The sequence below is a fragment of the Balearica regulorum genome, chromosome 18 (genome assembly GCF_011004875.1).
Source record: "Balearica regulorum gibbericeps isolate bBalReg1 chromosome 18, bBalReg1.pri, whole genome shotgun sequence".
Classification (NCBI taxonomy): Eukaryota; Metazoa; Chordata; class Aves; order Gruiformes; family Gruidae; genus Balearica; species Balearica regulorum.
Window position 1 is genome coordinate 5,559,545 of NC_046201.1, and position 18,995 is coordinate 5,578,539.

General features: G+C 45.1%; 1 protein-coding gene across 2 annotated transcripts in view; it reads right to left on the minus strand.

Moving 5' to 3' along the window:
• Positions 1-11,953, minus strand: part of HLF (HLF transcription factor, PAR bZIP family member) — a 34,934-nt gene extending 22,981 nt beyond the window's left edge. The window contains exons 1-2 of one of the 2 annotated variants that reach the window (XM_075770330.1): positions 11,561-11,953; positions 9,792-10,127 (exon numbers count right to left, since the gene is read on the minus strand). In XM_075770330.1, coding sequence (XP_075626445.1) covers positions 9,792-10,127; positions 11,561-11,666 — 442 coding nt within the window. In that variant the 5' untranslated portion in view covers positions 11,667-11,953. The remainder of the gene's footprint in view (positions 1-9,791; positions 10,128-11,560) is intronic. The other variant, XM_075770329.1, reaches the window with a different exon arrangement.
• Between the last annotated feature and the right edge of the window lie 7,042 nt (positions 11,954-18,995).

An 18,995-nucleotide genomic window follows, 5' to 3' on the forward strand; every position in this document is an offset into this window, starting at 1 on the left:
CAAATGTATACTGCTGTGAAAATTTTACTTTGACATCAATATGTCGCTGCGGTGTACTTCAAACTACAGCGAGCACAGCACTTGCATTGATTTCAGATCTGTATCTGATTTTTTACTCTTCCAAAGCTAAGCTCAAGGCAATGTCTTAGACACAGCTTAAAAAAAAAAAAGCAGAGCAAGAAAAAAAAAAAAAATTGCAACATTTCACAGTAAACTTTCTCCAACTTAATCCTGAGAAAGCAAGAAGAAACTCTTGAGTGTCTTTTCATGTAGTTTTTTTTTTTAAAAAAAAAAGACATTTCATATACTGTATGCCACTGCCAGACCAAACGGGCTTTTGGGCCTCATGTAAGTGTTACCTTCCCACAAAGGGTATCAAAATGTCTTGATGCTGTGCTGGAAACAGAACGTAGGAACGCAGAGAGGTTCTAACAAATCTCTAAATGCCCTAACAAGTATGTGCATTCAGGGGTAGAGGGGATGGGATGCTAAGGGAGCAGGGGAGTCCACACAGCAGCACGGCATTATACTGCGAGCGTGTTGTGTCATTACAGCTTTATCCCGACACACCCATATTTACAGCACACAATGTACTGTACAATTCACAATGCCAAGAAACTCAACATATCTAATCTGGCAGAAAAACAAAGTCATATCAGGTTAATCCAATTCTTAAATTGCACAACTTCGAAAAGCCAATAGGAAAACAAATCTTCCCCAAGCTTGTGCTCCCCCTATTCCTCCTCCCAACACACATACCCTGTCACGACCTACTTTTCCTCTTTGATACCTCAACATTTTTAGCCCACTCTCACTCTCCCCTGTTTCTCATTCACTTCTAACCTACCTCCACCCCAGGCCCCGGTGGCAGAGTTACCCCGATGAGAACGAGCCGTGAATGGCAGCTTTGTGCGCAGCACCCTGGCCGCAATGGCTGTGAAGAATGAATGGCAAGACACATACACAAGGTCGCTTGGACACCTGCCTACATGTGATACTGCAATAATTGTGATAACAGGCCTCAAATTTGAAGTTGGCTGACTGCAAGGTAGTTTCAAACAGGGCAGCGGAGCTGAGGTGCTTCTGCTGCACAAGAGGAACAGGATATAGCAAGGTTGTGTAAAGTTCAGAAAATTTTTAGGTAAAATAGTTGTGCTCGACTTTGGAGAGGATCAAGATTGTTCCTTTGCTTGGGTTCAGTGCTTTCAAGATCTTGCCTACAAATCTTACAGCTGGTTTTCTAACTTCTCTTTTTAAATGAAACCTTGGAGTCTCATATAATCACAAGACTCCAGGAGCTGAGGATTTAAAAGGAAGAATAATGGTGGAAAAAAGTTTGTGACACACACACCCAACGCACACTAAACCAATTAAATCTGGTTTCTTGCGGATTCATTTCTCAAAGTGAATTGACATCTCTTGGTGTCTAAAAGGGTGTCAGCTTTCCCAGAAGTATTTCACACAGATCAAGCACTTTAAAGGTCTTATGTAAATGCTCCGATGTAGAAAATGCACATTTACATTGCAGTTCTTCCTAGTCAGTAACATATTCCCACCCTATCCACTCATCTAGCTTCATGAAATTTTAGGAATGTAATTATTCTTTCAGAATCACAACTTTCTTGCCACATTTGGTTAAAATCAGCCAATATACTCAAAAATCATGAAGCAGGGACATGCAAGAGGCCACATGTACCTAGCATGACTGCGTATGGTTTGTCTTCATAGCAAACCAGGCAAAAAAAAAATACCCCAATGCTCACCTACCACAGTAAGCAACAGAGCTGCAAGAGTTACGTACATAAAATGGCAAAATGCCCCACACTGCAACGAAGGGCTGCAGCTGCAGGGATTACAGACGTCAGTAACATCTATATTTCCACTATGCAGCACAAAGGAAGAGGGAACAGTAGTAGATCTGATTGCTGCAGGGTCCTTCAAAGTCAGTCAGTTTAACCCTCTCTGTTTCGATGAGGAACAGGATTTGGTTTCAAGTGCTTAGTTCCTACTTACTAAGCATTAGAAGCTAAGCACACAGCTGTTTCTTAAGCAGACCTCTTGCTGGGGTAGGACTCATTTCCAAATGTTGTAACGGCAAGTTTGTAAAAAAGACTAAATTGTTTTAAGTTACCTCCTCTGTTTCAATGCAGACCTCTCACTTTGAGCTTGTGTTTTATATTCTGCACCCTTGAGTAATGTACTCTTCTACAAAAAGGTTTAGTGCTATTATTTCAGTAATCTCGCTATGCTAAAAATATTGATTGCTCCATCAAACAGAGTTCTGCAGGAGTATTTTGTGTTTACAAGTTTCACGTTATTGTTCCTTCAGTTTTTCAAAATGCAATATACAGTTTCCTTCCTTGCCTCCTTAGAATCTCAAGTTATAAGCAGTTACTAGCGGGACTGCATTTAATTTCTGTTTTCAGTGCTATCATCTGTATCATGATTGCTATGTTACCAGCTCACCTCAAATATAGCAAGGTCCACATACAACAATTGAGTGGGGAGCCTTGGAAGCATTTAAAAAAAATTTAAGATCCAATCATTGCTACACAAAGTAATGGATCTTGCCATGGACGAAGAACCCTGTTCATTCATTTGTGTATTAAATTCAGGAGTACCAACCAGTTCTGTAATGAATTACTTAATCTTTGACCTATTGTCCACAGCCATGTTCCAGAACAAAGAATTTATAGCAAGCTGAGCTCCCTAAGGCTAATTGGAAAAGAACTTTTTTAAAAAAAGAAAAAATTCTCCATCCTCAACAAATCTTTTACAAACTGTGTATTTTTGTCTATCTTCTTATATACCTACATATCTAAGCATGACACTTTGTTACAGATGAGTTATTGCTGTAGTTGACTCTAGCATCTGCTTGTAGTAAATGCATGGTAATACATTGATCTGTGGGTTCCTGTCAAGTTTTGTTTCCGTAATCATCTAGATTTGTGTTCCAGCTAATAAGGACCTGAGTTTTCTAGGACCCTAATGCAATTTGCATTTTTAGTTTCCTCCTACAAACAGCCATACACCAAAACACAAGCCAAGAGCTTCAAGATCCTCAATGCCCATTTTCATTAAATGACAAATAATATGAAGAAGAGACTACTACCAGTGAGATGAAGAGCTAAAGCAGTTTCAAAGTTGAAGAGAGAACCCTGAAGCAACAGCATGCCACATCACAGAAGCTAGGCAATGGTGCTGGATGGTGTACAATGAAAATCTGGGCCAAATTTAGCCCTGGCAAGATTTAGTTCAGAGGATGGGACAGGGAAACATAACTGTACAACAGCTTCAAGTGCGTCAGAAATGTGAGAAGTTGAACAATAACTTGTATTGGTTTAAAACTTGATGGATAGCACCTCAGTTACGCAAAGCTGAAGTACTATGAAGAGCTCTAGCAGAAAAGAAGAAAAAAAAAAAACAACACAAAAAACCAAACAAAAGGTGACACATGCTGCCTTACCTACCTGTGTTCGCTCTCCCATTAGCTCTGAAGCTCTCAGGACCAAATTCAGCTTTGTGATAAATAGACAGCTTCTTTAATGCCATTTGTTCATTAAAAAAAAAAAGGCAAGAAAAGCTACAACATCTGTCATGCATTAATTTTCACACAGTCATGCATTTTACATTCATTTTCTATACTAACTCATTATGTACAACTTATTCCATTAAATGGAGTAGATTTGAGGTTTAAGTAAATGTTTTTTTCCAGAGTTTTCATTATCTACTTAATGTAGAAAAGATGAAACCACAGTTTTTCTTACATATAACTTAGTTGAAATATTCTATTCTGATCATCAGAGTCTTCTGTGGAATTCAGACAAAATACTGAAAATATATTTCATTTGTTATGAAAGTAAGACTTCAAAAAAAAAAAAAAGGAAACTCATGATCATGTCTGTGTGATATAAATACTAAATAGCTCCACAGTGTATTGCCAGCCATCCAAGCTTCTGATTTCATAATGCTCTGAAGTATTCTTTACCCTTAACTAGTATGTCCTTTCATTCTGAGAAAACTTCACTGGTGCACTGAGAACTGTGTCGTGTCCCCCCCCCAAAAAAAAAAAATCCAGAAAGATGAATGGCAAGAGAGTGAATGGTGACATTTTCCTGCTCCACCTAGGAGTTGATGGAGAGCAGTCAACAAGCTGCTTGCCTGCTGAGTAGTACTAAAATCAGTAAGACCCCATGAGGAGTAAAGTACTCATTGCTGAAATTAATTGGGCAGAATCTGGCCACTGCTAGCTCCCACAGTTGCCAATGTGCTGTCATAAATGTGTGGAGAGTGAACAATTTAATGTGTTTCCTAGTAGCTTCATCTAATCAGATAATATCAATGTCTTCTTCATATACATCTCCTGATGAGGTCTTCTCTCCTAACATACTGTTTTATGAAAGACTTCAGGGTGTACTCGCTTCTTAAAATCAAATCACTGCTCTAGAGAATCATTCAATCCAACACTGTCCAACGCACTTAGAGACGGGAAGCAAGACTCCAAGAAAGACGCTGTACTTTTTCTAGGTAATTGCAACAAGTTTGACACTCAGACATCCTTGAGGTGTCTTTATAGGGGGATAAACCCCTCCTACTTACTCCCTCTGTATATCCTCTTCCTAAGACTGGACAGCCCTTACTTGCCTAAGTGGCTCTATCTGTGTGGAAAGCACTATTCCTGATGGGAACTGAAGAGTTAGGCCAGGTATATTTTAAAAGTATCACATAAACCCCAAGATGTTTCAGGCTGTTTACTGTTTGAACTCTGAATTATCTTCAAGTTCTTTCATGCAGTCAAGCAATTATTTAACCAATAATCAACATTTAACAGTGAATATTAAAATTAGATCTCTTGAAGGAGACACAGTGTTCTCGCTTCTAGCATTAACAAGGCTTGTGCGTTCAGCACTTTTTCCCCGTTATCATGTGACAGTCTATTTTTAATATTTGCCTGAATATATTTTGCATCTTCCTTTGATCCAGAAAGCAGTTTTGTGAGGCTTGCCTGCATATTGCATTTTCTTTGCTGTGGCAGTCCAGAGCGAAGCTTTTCCATTTCACTGCAATTTCGGCATCGGCTGGTAATGGCAGGAGCACACAGCCGTGTGTGCGTGCCTGCTGCTCTAGCAAAAGCCATGCTGAGCAGGCTGCACAGGGGACTGCCACGTGCCTAAAGCACATGGTCATGCAGGCAACTGCCATCCAGAGCCTCACGTGAGAGTCAATGTGAAGAGCAGCTCTCAGTACCAGCCTGCCTGACGGTTTAGCTGGTCATTTCCACGTTGTCACGTGGGAGAACAAAGGTCAGGAAATTCCCAGCTCCTCTGGGTGCTGGAGGTAGAGTCCTTCCACTCCAAGAGAGGGGGTTCACACTGAGGCTCATGCAACACCTAGTAACTGCTTGCAAACAATGATTAAAGCTTAGGAGAGGATTCCACGTACAAGCTGGCTGTTGGGAATGCTGCCCTTCACACTACAAATGCTGTAGTGGAAGAGGAGGTCATGTTAAGAAACACAGGGGAAGGAAGACTGCAATAAAGGGAGTGTTACACACACACCCTTTTGTGGGCTGCCCCCTTCACCAACTCATCCCCGGTATGCAGTTGAGAGGCTGGATCGAGCAAGAACAAACCTCTCCCAGTTGGCTGCTGTGTCTATCACAAACACGAGTTAAAAGAAAATGCCGAAAGCCACCCAATCACGCCCGCTGTCAATCATTACAGTTCAGTATCTATGTAAGAAGTAAAAGGTAATAGATACTATGCTCTGCCCGCAGTATCTGGGCTGAATAAATAAAACACTGCATTTAATAAAATGGCGGGAAGTGTAAATACACTTCAAATGGAAGCAGTTTTCAGCTTTTTGATTAAACTACCCCTAAATCATTGGGTTTTTTTTTAAACTGAAAGCAAAGACTTGCACATATGTGTATTTCCACAGCAGATTAAAGTTTTTCTTTTTTTTCTTTCCTTAAATAATCTTTGGCAGATCATGTGCAAGTAGTCTAAGGCACCCAGCCATCCAGGCAACACACACTAAAAACGACTGTCATAGGAACGCGAAGAATGAGGGAGTTTTTTCAAAGCCTCCGACAGCCCTATCCTCCTTAAGGAGCAGGGCAGTAACAAAACATGGGCTATCACGGTGTCAGCAGCATCCCAGTGACCTAGCCCCACATCGAAGGCTTTGGTGGCAAACAGAATATTCTGATCCAAACCACAAAATCCCCAAAACCTTCTAATTAGGATCTTCCATCAGACTTAGCTGATGCTTCTGAACTCTAATTCACTCTCTTCAAACCCTTTACAGTAGTTGCCCCATTCACCCAAACAAGGGCTACGTACGGAAAAGAGCCAGATAAAAGCAACCACCAACTTGCTACCTGCAAAATATGAACCTCCCTTTACATACAAACAGCTACAAATACTGCCAATTTCCTTAAAGGACTTTGCAGTTAAATGGAGATTTACCATCACCAAAAAAAAAAAAAAGTAAAAGACAACACAAGGACCTCAACGGATTAAGAACCACGAAAATGTGTTTGCTTTACAAGCTAGTTTTATAAAACCTGTTTTTCTGAGGGAGACCACAGATTTCAGCCAATTACCTAGCATCCAATACAGGGAGAGAAAAGAAGTTTTAAATGCGTCTAAACATTACAATGAGTCGTGGTCTGCAATGCTAAAATAAAATCAAAATACTATTTTTTATTAACAAAATTGGTATTGTGAAAAAAATAAGTCAGACTCCAATCTTGCAACAGCCATTATCCTGTGTCCCTCCTCTTCAAAAGCAAGCCAGTATTTGCTATACGTACATTCCTCGAATAGGAATTTATGGGAAAGTAGGTGCTTGCTTTATTCTTTGCTATAGTCCAGAGAATAGATGATAAACTGGTGAGCCTAAACATTTTTCCATTGACCAGACAATCCGAGCTGGAAATACAGAATTAAGTTAAATTTATAAGCAACCTTTTTGTTGTTGTTTTTATTTTTTTACCTTTAAGAAAAGGAAAAAAAAAAATCAGTGAGGGTTTTATAATGTCGTATTTACAGTCAGGGTCAGCTCAGCTTTGCTAAGCCTGATCACGCTTCTCAGTAAATGTCATTGCAGATTTCCAGATCTTTTCCAGAGATGGTATAAAATACATATTTGGGCAATACCATTAACTTCTAAATACAGCTAAGGCTGGTATTTCAACACACACACAAGATTAAATCTTCTTATGCCACTCTTCTATAGACCCTCTATGTCCAAGATACACTGTGTACGTACATGAGTCACATTTGGTGTTCCACGTGCACGTGTACATCCTCCCCCGTACACAGTACACGCAAGTATGAGTTTTGACCAACTGCACGTGATACGCTGATGCTAAACGCTGCGGAGCCATTTAAAGTAGGGACATAAGCCATACAGGATTTGACCCTTCCTTCAGCCAGAGTCCACACACTCAAACAGGCTTCCATTGTAAGACAAAATTCAGAGGACACAACCACAAAATATTTTTAGAATTACTATCACCTAAAAAATTCAGTTTCCCTAAAAATAAGATCACATGGAATTAATTTTTATTGAAATTGTATACTTCATACTATTTGTTCTTGGGTTTATTACAGTAATACAAAGCACAAGTCATGCATACTGGAACCGTAGCTCACACCAATTAAAAAAAACCTTCCTCATGTACAGTTTAAAAATGTATTTTAAAAGTCTTAAAATATATTAACCAAAAGGCTCCATTATAGCAATTTTAACATTTACCTCCAAACTAACTTTTATATTTCAAAGCAGCACATTTGCCGGCACACTTTTGTGACAACCTTAAACGCTCAGGTTTACTTTTACTAAAAATTTGTGGGTTTAACTATAGACTGTTCTATTTTAAAACTTGCTCAACTGTTAATCTTTTATTCAGAACAGATTGTCAAAGTAAGATTTTTTTTTTCACACAACAGCACATAAAAATTTCAACAACCTGATGGTAGACCAGACTACTGTTAATTAAGTCATAGTATCTACCTGTAATAAGGGGGAAAAAACTACTACTTTAAGAAATTGAATGAGCTCCTTTTTAAAAAAAAAGCACATTTAACAAAAAGTTATCATTATTCTTAAGGCAAGATGGCATGGGGAAAAAAATACCTGCAACTTAAAATGTTTCATCCTACCCCAAGAGACATCACTTCTTTTACAACTGTAAAAAAGTGTACAGAGTTTCCAGTGAGAAAAGTTTGAAACCCTGAGCTGCAAACAGCCGAGGAAAAACGTCAAAAAAATCAGTAAGTTGAAAAGTCAGGCAGACAGCTGATTACAAATAAATTTTGACAGGTGATCGTTAAAAGCCTGGCTCATTACCAGGTTCCTCTGAGAAAAAGAACGAGGACAGATTATCTGCTTTTAATTTTATGTGTGCATATGCGACAGAAAATGGTGTAGCATATATGCACTATTTTTAAAAACTGGCTCAGAAAAAGCCAGGGTTTTTTGTATTCCACTCTTGCCAACTCCAAATATATTTCAACTTTGGAAACCCTTATAAGTTATTAGTTAACTATGAAATGCCTTGAAACTCAAATACAAAACAAAGTCAAATCCACATAAAGTAAAAGCAAGTAAATGAAATCCACGACTTACACACTTCTGCCTTGGGGTCAAAAAGTCTGTTGACAGATTTGGGGTATTTTGGGGGGTGCTTTATTTCTTTTTAATGAGAAAGGAATGTTGCAGACTTGTAAGACTTTTCTATTTCATCCTGCTCCACAACTTTTGTCCTTCTATTTATTTATTTTGCCTCCTTATCAGATGATTTTGACAATGACTTCGCACGCTGAGCATGGCAAATGATCAAGCAGAAGGGAGAGGAGTGGTTTCCTGCTCTCAAGAGCACACTTTGCTCTAGCAAACCTTGTGTGAGCAGAAGAGCACAGTAAATAAGTCACCCTTGGTCTTTTTTTTTTTTAAATAAAAAAAGGAAAGCTCCATGTTTTCCCAACTTCAATGTTGACACTATTCCACTGACCATGACCTCAGCCATGCTGGTGTCAAGCCAGAGCAGTTATTATGAATCAATACTAGTGTCTCTGAAGAGATGATTTCAAGTGCTAATAAATTAATAGAATACTTCCACTGATATCAAACAGGTTTGAACTATGCATTACAATCAGAACTTGGACTCCACGATGTTTTCTTTGCCTACAGCTTAAGGCAAATATAGATGTAATTTATGAACTCAGGTCAGAGTTTCACTCAGCTTATGCTAATTTAAGCAAAATTATAATGCAGTTCAAAAATTTAGCTCCTGCCACAGGTAGTGTGGCAAATTTTACTTTGCTCAATAGAGAATAAGATTATGGCCAAAATTTCAAACAGGAAGCACTGTCTTTAAGTTTTAACTTCAAAATAATTACCCAATCCTGTGTTCTCACATCAAATATTAGCCAAAGCAATATTCGCTTTCATGGTCCTTCTCCCTGTTCATTTAACACCATGGCATCTATGCATTACTATTCCGCTTGTGGGTTTTTTTACTTAATAGCTAGGCTACCAACAAAGAAAAGATAGGCAAGTTTCCTTGGAATTTCCACAGCTTCCTTACATAACTTAAAGAAAAATGCTGGTGGAGCAACTTAGCAATAACTAGAGTTATTTTTATTTTTTGGAGTGTGAGTGACTTGAATCATATCGTCCCTCTCTAAGCTGCCTGTCAATCAGACAGGAAGAAGTAATGATTTACACTGGGGAGGAGGGCTCATGCCAGAATCCACAGGAAGTTCTTAGGGCTGATTTACCTGGTCTGACTGGGCTCTGCATGCAGTTCTGCGACACCATGCCTGGATGGACTGAAGTAGAAGCCCTGCTGCTGAGGTCCATGACAGAAGGTGATGCTGAGGTAGCTTGCTGGAGACCTGACTGGTGTGGGCTATGCTCGTGCTGGTTTGGGCTCGGTGGAATGCCATTTTCTGAGAGGAATTCTTCCAGGTCCATGTATTCCAACTGGAAAGTGTCTCCATCGTATGGCAGTGTCTTGTCCCATAATGTTGGGCCCAAGAAAGCTGACTGAGGGACTGTGGTACTGGTGCTGTCATCATCTAACTTCTTCTCTTTGTCTTTTTCTTTACCGAATGCTTAAACAAAACACATAATGAAGATATAAGAGCTGAGCAATTAAAATTTCAGCTACTATGACTTCACTTATTTCTGCACTTTCAGTTTAAGAAATGAATGCTCCCTTCATAAAAATAACACCTTTGATGCAATCCAGTTGGTAGAGAATCGAAGGATCACACCAACTGCGCACCTTTGCTGTATCCAACCATGGTTTTGAGATTTCCCTCTATTTTTAGTTAACAATTCCACCGCAATCATGGCTTTGAATGCCAGGTTCAATACATACTCAACAGACTTAAAAGTGTGGATTTAAGTGGAAGCAAACTGGAAGATGTTACATTCTGTTGAGAACAATCTTAACCTAACGTCCCCGTAATTTATTATCCTCTCATAAATTAAAGTCCCAATCACGTCCTTACACAAGGAGAGCAGTCCTCAAATTCAGTACTCCTTAACATTGTACGCTAGTAACTTACAACAACAGTGAAGTCTGACAGAATATGTATTTTGATATGCGGAAGAGCTAATGAAAAATTTGAAGGCAGAAGCGAAGCAAAAAAAGAAGTTAAAACGATGCTTCCTACTCCTTCCTACAATATCCAGTGATTTCAACACATGTTTTTTGAAGGGCAACACCCAGTTTCTCTAGAAGACTTGCAAGAATCTGAACCGATAAAGCTTTCTGTCAACTACCATGCCTTCTTAACATTTTCTTTTTAACTACACGCAACAACCCTGGTGAAATCCTGCGAGTTGCTTCGCAATGAAATGCTGAGGACAGAAAAAGCCTTGGCTCTGCAAGACCTTTCACAGGGTTTTCTTTTTAACGTGCAGTTGATTCATTAGAAATAAAAGGTGCAATTACATCCGCACTAACTTAGCCTTCCAGAAAAGTTGCAACTTTCTGCTGTTAAACCGCCTTCCAGTTACATGGGGCCAGGTTTCAGGGAGGGTGGTTTTTACACGGCGGGCAGGACGGAACAGCTGGCCGCCCCGAGGGGAGGCTGCGGCGGGGCCTGGGCTCGGGCTGGGGGGGTCCCCGCTGCCCTGCGCCCCCCCTCTCCCCCCCCAACCCTTCGCCCGAGGCAAATCGCGCCCTTTAATTTCTTTTTCCAGGCGGCCGGAGCCCTCCCCGCGGTGGCTCCGCAGCGGCGATGGAAAAACCAAGCGCCTTCCGTTAGGTCAGGCCGACGGCGCCCATCGCTCACCGCCTAATGCCCTTACCGAAATCATCCCATTACTTAATCGCCTTGGGGGGGGGGGCGTGTCGGAGGGAGGGGGAAAAGGGAAAGCGAGGCAGCGGTCCCTGAGGTGACGGCAGGATGGGGGCCGCCATTTCGGGGCGCCTGCCCTCAGCGGGCCGGGCTGTGAGGGGGCCCGTAGGGGCAGCGGGGGAACAGAGCCGGCCGCGGGGGGCCGGGGGAGCGAGGGCTGCCCGGGAAAGTCTCACCGTCTTCGTGAGCGAGCGGCAGTTTGAGCGGGTTTTCCAGCAGGGACTTCAGCACCCCGTAGGTGGGAGGTAGGAAGGTGGGGTTCAGCGGGAGCGGCCGCGACATGGTGGGCTTTCCCTCGGGGCAGCTGCGCGGCAGCGGTTCTTTCCCCTTCCTCTCGCGGCACCGCTAGGAAGCGCGGTGAAACGGGCGCAGAGCCGAGCCAAGCCTGAGCCGAACCCCGCTGGCGAGGGGCGCCTGGAGGCCGCCGGAGCAGGGGAGCGGGAGAGGCCCCTCCGCCGCGCAGCTCCAGCTCCACCACCGCTGCCCGCGCCGCTCCCGCCGCCCGCTCTGAGCCGCGCGCCCCGGCCGCGCGCCCATGTGCAGGCGCTGCCGGCGCTGACGTCAGGCGCGGCGCGGCACCGCCATTGGCGCGGGTAACGCGGCGAACGGCCCCGCCCCCCCCCGCTGCGCCCCGCCCCGCGCCCCCCGCCCGGCACGCGCGGCGGCCGTTACCCGCGGCGGGACGGCGGCGGCTGAGGGGAGGGGGCGTCCGGGCCGCGTGCGCGGGGTGTCGGCGGGGAGCGCGGCCGCACCGCTCCCCCTGCCCGCGGGGAGCCGCGCCTGGCGAGGCCTCGGCCGGGAGCCGTCTCCCCGGTAACCGGGAAGAATGTTAATGGGTTTGAATATTTGACCTCGCTCGGTGCATCCGAGCGTGAGGGCGGCGGGGAGCGCGGCGGCACCCCTCAGGGGAGCGGGCACCCCGCGCCTTCGTGGCCTGAGGGACCCGGGCCCTGCCGCTGTGTGAGGGGTGATGGGTCGTGCCCAGCCCAGGGGGAGCGCTGCGGGCTGGGGGCGGCTGCGGGGGACACGGCGGGGAGCCGGCCGGCCAGCTGCCCTGGTGAGCTGGATGGCGCGGTTATCCATTCCTAAGGGACTTGCAAGCGTTTAGTTTCTGAGCCACGGCACGTCTTTTCTACCTCTCGTTTCCGTAAGCAGACTGCTTCTCTCACCAGTTACCAAGATAAGCAGGGTGAGAGAGCTGTCACCACTAGCAGGGTTCCCGGTACCTTGTCCCAGTTTTGTGTCGAAGGGGCTTTCCTCTCCACTTGCTAAGATCCTCCTCACACATACAGTTGACTTTCTAGCTGCTTAGGCCTTCAGCCGCCCTCTCAGGAACTGAGCTGCACCTGCACGGACTGTTCAAGACCTGCAGTCTTGTAGTAACTTCCACCCGTCAGGTGCTTGTAGGCATTTGTATCTCCCTGCTTCCCACCTTTTCTTTGGATAGCATTTTGCAAGGCATTACCATCCATATTTAGTTGTTACTCTTTCTTCAAAAGCCAGTTCTTTTACCGTTAACAGACACAAATAATCATAAATAATCACTATAAGCAAATAAAGGTAAATGATACGCATAAACTTTTAGTTGGAGTGGTCAGTATTTAGAAATAGAAGCTGCCCGAGGAACAGAAGCCTACCTTGAACAGTTACGTCCCCCCCCTTATGTATCTGCCTACGATACGTGCACTGACTAGTGTCTAGTCAAACAACCCGACTAAAACAAGCACCTAATCAAAGTCCAAAGTACATTTAAATTGGTAAAACCGCATTGGCACAACGCAAAGCTGAACTCTGGCAGTTGTAACCGCCGGGCCCTTCAGAACCAGAGACAGCGTGATCTTAACTGATGGCACAACTGGGCAGGGGTCGTGAAGAACCTCCAAACGCCACGGCTCATGACCGCAAGGGCTTCAAGCAGCGATAAGACAGTAGCAGCACAGTAGTTTTTAATACACCTAACCAGGAAAAAAAGCACTAGATTATTAAATGATTGTGCACATACCAACGTTGCCTCAGACAGCCAAATTGCTAGTTACTGGAAACCTTTAATTACAGAGGTACAGGGTGAGTGACATAAAGATTAGGGCAACAATTGGCAATCCATATGCAGATGTGGTACAGAATGTTTTTCTATGCAGTATAAAGAAAAAAAAGGATACATATAGGAGATTTGGCGAGCAACAAAGAAGAGTAAACAGAACAGAAAATGCAAAAGTAATGGGATATTGGGAAACAGCAGTAATGAGATTAGTTAGGGATGGAATGAAAGCTCAACTTGAGCAGAACTACTTCAGTTTTTATGGTTATTGACCATTACAGACAAAATACACTCAACAAAGAAATAGCATTTTCAGCGTAGCAGAATGACAGGAAAATGCACTGTTTCAGTACTTGACATTGCATAGGATAAATTATGTGTAGAGCTGTGCAAGTGTGGAACAAAACAAAGCAACCAGACACTCTGAGGACTACATACAGCTCCAGACCCTGCATGCCCAACACGCAGGAGCTGGGAATTTCCTGGGTGAGAAAGCTGAAACAACTCTTCCCGATATAGGGAGCAGCCAGATAAGCTGAGCAAAGCACCTGCGCGCAGCGCTCGAGCTGTTGTCTTCAGTCTCACGCTACAACAGCAGCAGTAGTTTAACTCCAGCCGCGCCACACAGGCAGGTTTCACTCCAGTTGCTGAAATTGCCAGGCTGTCAGGCCACCGCGTTGTTTCTGAACAGGAGCGCTGGGTGTACTTACGAGTAACCGGTTTTTACTGGCTACGCTTCTTCAAAGGTGGTCCCCAATTCCTTTGTGCTATTTCGAGCATTGGCTGACTGCACACGCTACGCTTCAGGTAAGGCTAACACAACCAAAACAGAGCTAATGATGCACCAACTGGATTTCTACATTCTCCAACCAAAATACCGTTTGTTGGCATGTATTCTTAGCTTAGCATTCACCCAGAAAACATTTATTTTATGGTTCATAAAGGACTATGACAGCTACTCAGGGTTTTTTTTAATAGAAAACACCTTGATTGGTCCCTCGTTAAAAAAAACCCCTCAGCCAGTATTTGTGTTTCTGCCCTGGTGTTCTCATCACAGGAATGTGATCAGTTTTATGGCCCGAAGATCCTATTTTTTTCAAACCAAGTACACATGAGATAATGCACCATTTTCAAAGTTCATCTTTTTTAAAAATGTAAATTTTTAGCAAAGACAATTTGAAAAACCAATTTTAAACTCAGAATGCCATTATATTTTTACGGGCTCCTCCTCCCTGGGGGCCCAGCATACCCAGGTGAGATGCCCCAGTTGGCCGTGGGGACAGCCCAGCCCTCCGCGGCCGGGCTGCGGAACCCCCGCTTACCGCAGCTCTGGGGCCAGCCTACCGTGACAGGTTTTGCCTTGGGAGTTGACAGCAGTGCTCTCAACACAACCAGACTGTGATAAATGCCCAGCACTTGATACGCTGCCTTTTTTGGGGTTTTTTTTTGTTTCAAATAAGGAAGACTTAGGAACGGGCACCTGCAGGGCTTCACCCCCAGCACTGCACCCTGCCCAGCTGCTCAAGGTGCAAACGACCCCCGTCCTACGGGCCTTGTGCCCGCCAGGGCCTTTCCCGCTCTTGCGCAGTAGTGGCCGACACCCGCGGAGGGCTGACCTCGGCACGGCGGCTGAGCCATGAGGCGGCAGCAGGCCCGAGGGCTCCTGCCCGCTCGCGGCCCCGCGGGGCTGAGGAGGGCCGGGCGCGGCGGGGAGGGGAGGGGCAGCTCCACCGACCGACCCGGAGCCGCCGCGGCCCCACCCGCGCGCCGCTGCCGTCACGCGGAGCAGAGGGAAAGGCGCGCGAGGGCCGTCACGTGAGCGGGCGGGCTGACCTACTTTGGGCCAATGGCGGGGCCCGGGGGCGCGGGCAGCTCGAGCCCTCCCCCGCGTGCTGCCCGCTGCGGGAGGGTTCCCACCGGGGCGTCGGGCCCAGCGCTGCCGCTCCGGCTTCAAACCCGCGGCCGCGCCGCCGCCTTCCCCCCCCCCCCCCCCCCGCCCTCCGTGTCACCTCCCGTGAACCCGCTTCGGCGCGGGAGCGCTCCCGTCCGTGTGCCTGTGCCGGCCCGGCGCCGCGGGGCGCCTGTACCGCAGGCTCTGGCCGGGACGGTGACCCGGGCGGAACGTGCGTTTGTGGTGACAGACGGAGGACCCGGCAGGGCCGCCGCCAGCCCCCAGCCCCCCCCCCCCCCCGCCGGGCTCCGTTCGCCCCGGCTGTTGCTCGTTGTCCACCCGGTGAGCGCGGGGACCCGCAGAGCCGCTGCTCCGCGGAGGGTGAAGCTGCTCCCGCCGTGCCTGAGGTGGGGCCCAACTCGTGCGCTTCCAGCGGGAGGGACGGAGGGCGGGGATCCCGCTCCATGGGTTTTCCTACCCCTCGGCGGGGCTGACATCGATCGTTCGCTTGCTTGTAAATCCGTGCTTTTAAACCTAAATAAAGGGTTTTTTTTTCCCCCCCACTAAAATGATTTTAAATAGGTTTTTAATTTTAAATACGCTTTGAAAAAGAGCTACTGCTTGGTTTTAGTAAAAGGTCTTCAGCATAGTTGATAAGGAGTTTGCTCCACTGTGCTGCTGCAGTTCCCGGTCTCATGTTTATTGCATTTGCGAAGCTGTAAGGATAATTGGGAATTCTGCTCTGAAATATCGTCTGGAAACAAGACTGCAGTTTTTCTTTTCCACACAGAAAGCTTGAGTGAAAGTTTTCTTTAGGGACACATCCAACCAGTTATCTTCCAGGGGACCTACTTGTATTTTCTCCATAAACATGGATAAAAGTGGGCCAGGAGGACTGTGCAGTGATCACGGCTCAGCGTAAACGTCGGTGCTGAGAGACAGAAAGATACCCCATCCTGTGCTGGGGGACAGGTACATCATCATCATCAATTTGTAATCTAGAGATCTATATGTATTTAAATAAAGATTGGCCTGAAGAATCCAGCCCTTTTCTCGGACCATCTCATTCTGTCTCGGGGTTCAATAGGAGTCAGTACTGTATGTGCAGTTTGAGAAATCTCTTGAACTTGAGCAAAGCAACTTCTGATCACGTACGCATACAGTCACAGCTGGACTGCCAGTGGCACTTAATTCCTCTTTTAGGTTGTTTTCTTTTAGATATATTCTGCCTGGAGAACAGAATTGCAGAAGTAGGGGGATGGATGACAAGATAGAAGGTGGATAGGATAAATTACGCAGGGGCGCAGGCTTTTGGGCCAGGGCACAGGACAGATTGGAAAAGCAAATGGTTTACAGTCCCTTAAATCCCTACCGTTCATCGACAGAGGGATCCCCGCCTCGGCCTTTAGGAGCCAAAACGATGGATGAAAGGGTGGAGTGAGACGCACAAAAACCAGAGGACAGAACTTGAAGAGGCTTAAGATTCCGCCTTTGTCTTGGTTCTAATTTGTCCTAAACCAGTGAAACGTTGCCAGCTGGGCCTCAGATAGTGGTACATTTCCAGCTATTTTATGAGACGTAACTCAGAGATACATAAAGAGCCACGTGAATACGTTCAGAAACCCACACCCTAACTGGAGCTAAGAAAGCAGCAGCTTTTGAAGACAAAGTTGTGAAGCACTAAGGAGCAAAGCCTGTCCCCTGCTTCCTTCACCGTCGCAGAGGTTCTGGAAGTAGCCCTTGCTTGGCTTTCCAAGTGAAAGCCGCTACCAACAGCGCTGAATTACTTAAAAATTGATGTTTATTGTCCACGTGGTGTGCAGCTGAGCGAGCTGCTGTGGCTCCTCGCAAGAAGAAAAATGTTTGTTGAATGAACCATGATCTGCCTCTGCCTTTTTTTTTATTTATTTTTTTTTTAGTTTTAATTGAATGTGGGAGAGACGGGTTTCAAACTGCTTTTGCGTGATGGCAGAGGAACTTCTCAACTAATCTGGGGTGGTTCCAAAAGGCATTCCAGTTCTCAGAAAAATAGGTATTACTAGTCATTGCTTATATACTATGAGTTGAAAGATTAATAATTTTCTCTGCCAAAGTTTACAGTCAGCCTTTAGCATGACAGTAGATCAAATACATGTACTTGCCTGGGCAGCTGACCTAGTTTGAACTCAGCAAGTGTTACTGTCAACGATGACTACATTTTTGGAACAAATACTCTATGTTTTTTAAAGCAACCTTAACCTCGTAAAGCATTAACCAGCCTCTCAAACCCATTTCAAGCACCTAGTGCCCTTGGTGACTTGGCAAATTATTTAGACCCAGTAGGTGTAACCAGCCAGATGACAGAGCTGGATCGAGACAAGCGATAAGGGAGTAGCTGCCTGTTTTGCAGTCAGACCTTTCCCTGGATCAGGACGACTCCCAGCTGGTGCCAACGGGAGAAACAACTTGATCCTTTCATTTATTCCTCTGCGCTCCATTCCTCTTCCTTTCTCACTTTTGGCTTGCATGCTGCAGAGAGACAGCTGTTCTTACATGCTCAGGCTGTTTGATTTTGGAAGTTGGCATTGGTTTTACTGGAGATAGAAGAGCACCCACAAGCACTGAATAAAACAGCCCATCCCCAGGCAGAGCTGTAACAGAAGGGAGGAGTGAAAGGTGCAGGAGCTGAGCATCTCCTCCTTGTTCAGAGTTTCTATTGAAGTCAATGACCCAGATTTCTCTGACTTCAAATGGCTGTTTTCAGAGAGCTTGCCAGAGGCACGGTGCTGGGGAAGGTCAGGCAGAATTTAGCCTGAAGTATTCTGTATGCATAGGCTTATCAGCTCTGGATCTGTAGAACCTGATACTGAAACCCCATGTTCTTCAGTGAGGTCTCTGAAAGTCACTGAAGCGACTAGTACCCTGGGCTTCAGGCTGGCCAGGCTGCCCTAAGCTTGGGATTTCTTTCTGTCCTGTACTTCTGTGATCAGTTCTGAGACGTCCACCTTGCCCCCAGGTTTCCTTCTTAAAAAAAAAAAAAAAAAAAAAAAAAGAAAATTGCAGAAAACCCAAACTAGTTTTTAATCCCATGGATTTAGATTATTAAGAACCCAGAAACGTGGTAAACCTCTCTTATCTTTGGCAAGAAAGCCTGACCTTCTGTAGAAAACTGGGGAAATTCCTACATATAAAAATCAGGCTTCTAAGCGTAAAGGCAATAGTCATGCTATGTCTCTTTATGAAAGAATCATCGTAACTGCACATATTTTAAAAGAGCAGCAAGTAGTGCAGAAACACACGTTATTAATTTGTATGCAGCTAATCCTGTAGGTTTAGCTTCGTTAAGTCTTGCAGATAAGTCTTGTTTGGGGTTTTGTCCCCTCTTTTAATGCGTTCCCACTTTCAGTTACATGCAGCAGCGGTTCCTGAAACGAGTGTTGGGCTGCAGTACCCGTCCTGAGCCCCGCCAGGGGCATTCTGCTCAGTCACCATCTCTTTTACAGCCCATGTTACTCTGTTTAAATCTCTCATCAGAAATTTCAATTGGAAACTAGTTGCTGTCTCAGTATCAGAATGTGCACACTGAATATGTTAAATACCAATGTACCAGGCTTCCCAGGTTTTTGGAAACCGATTTATGCAAATATCGTAATGCAACAGAGAGAGAGTAACATGAATGCTGTTTTATGAGGCAAACATACCC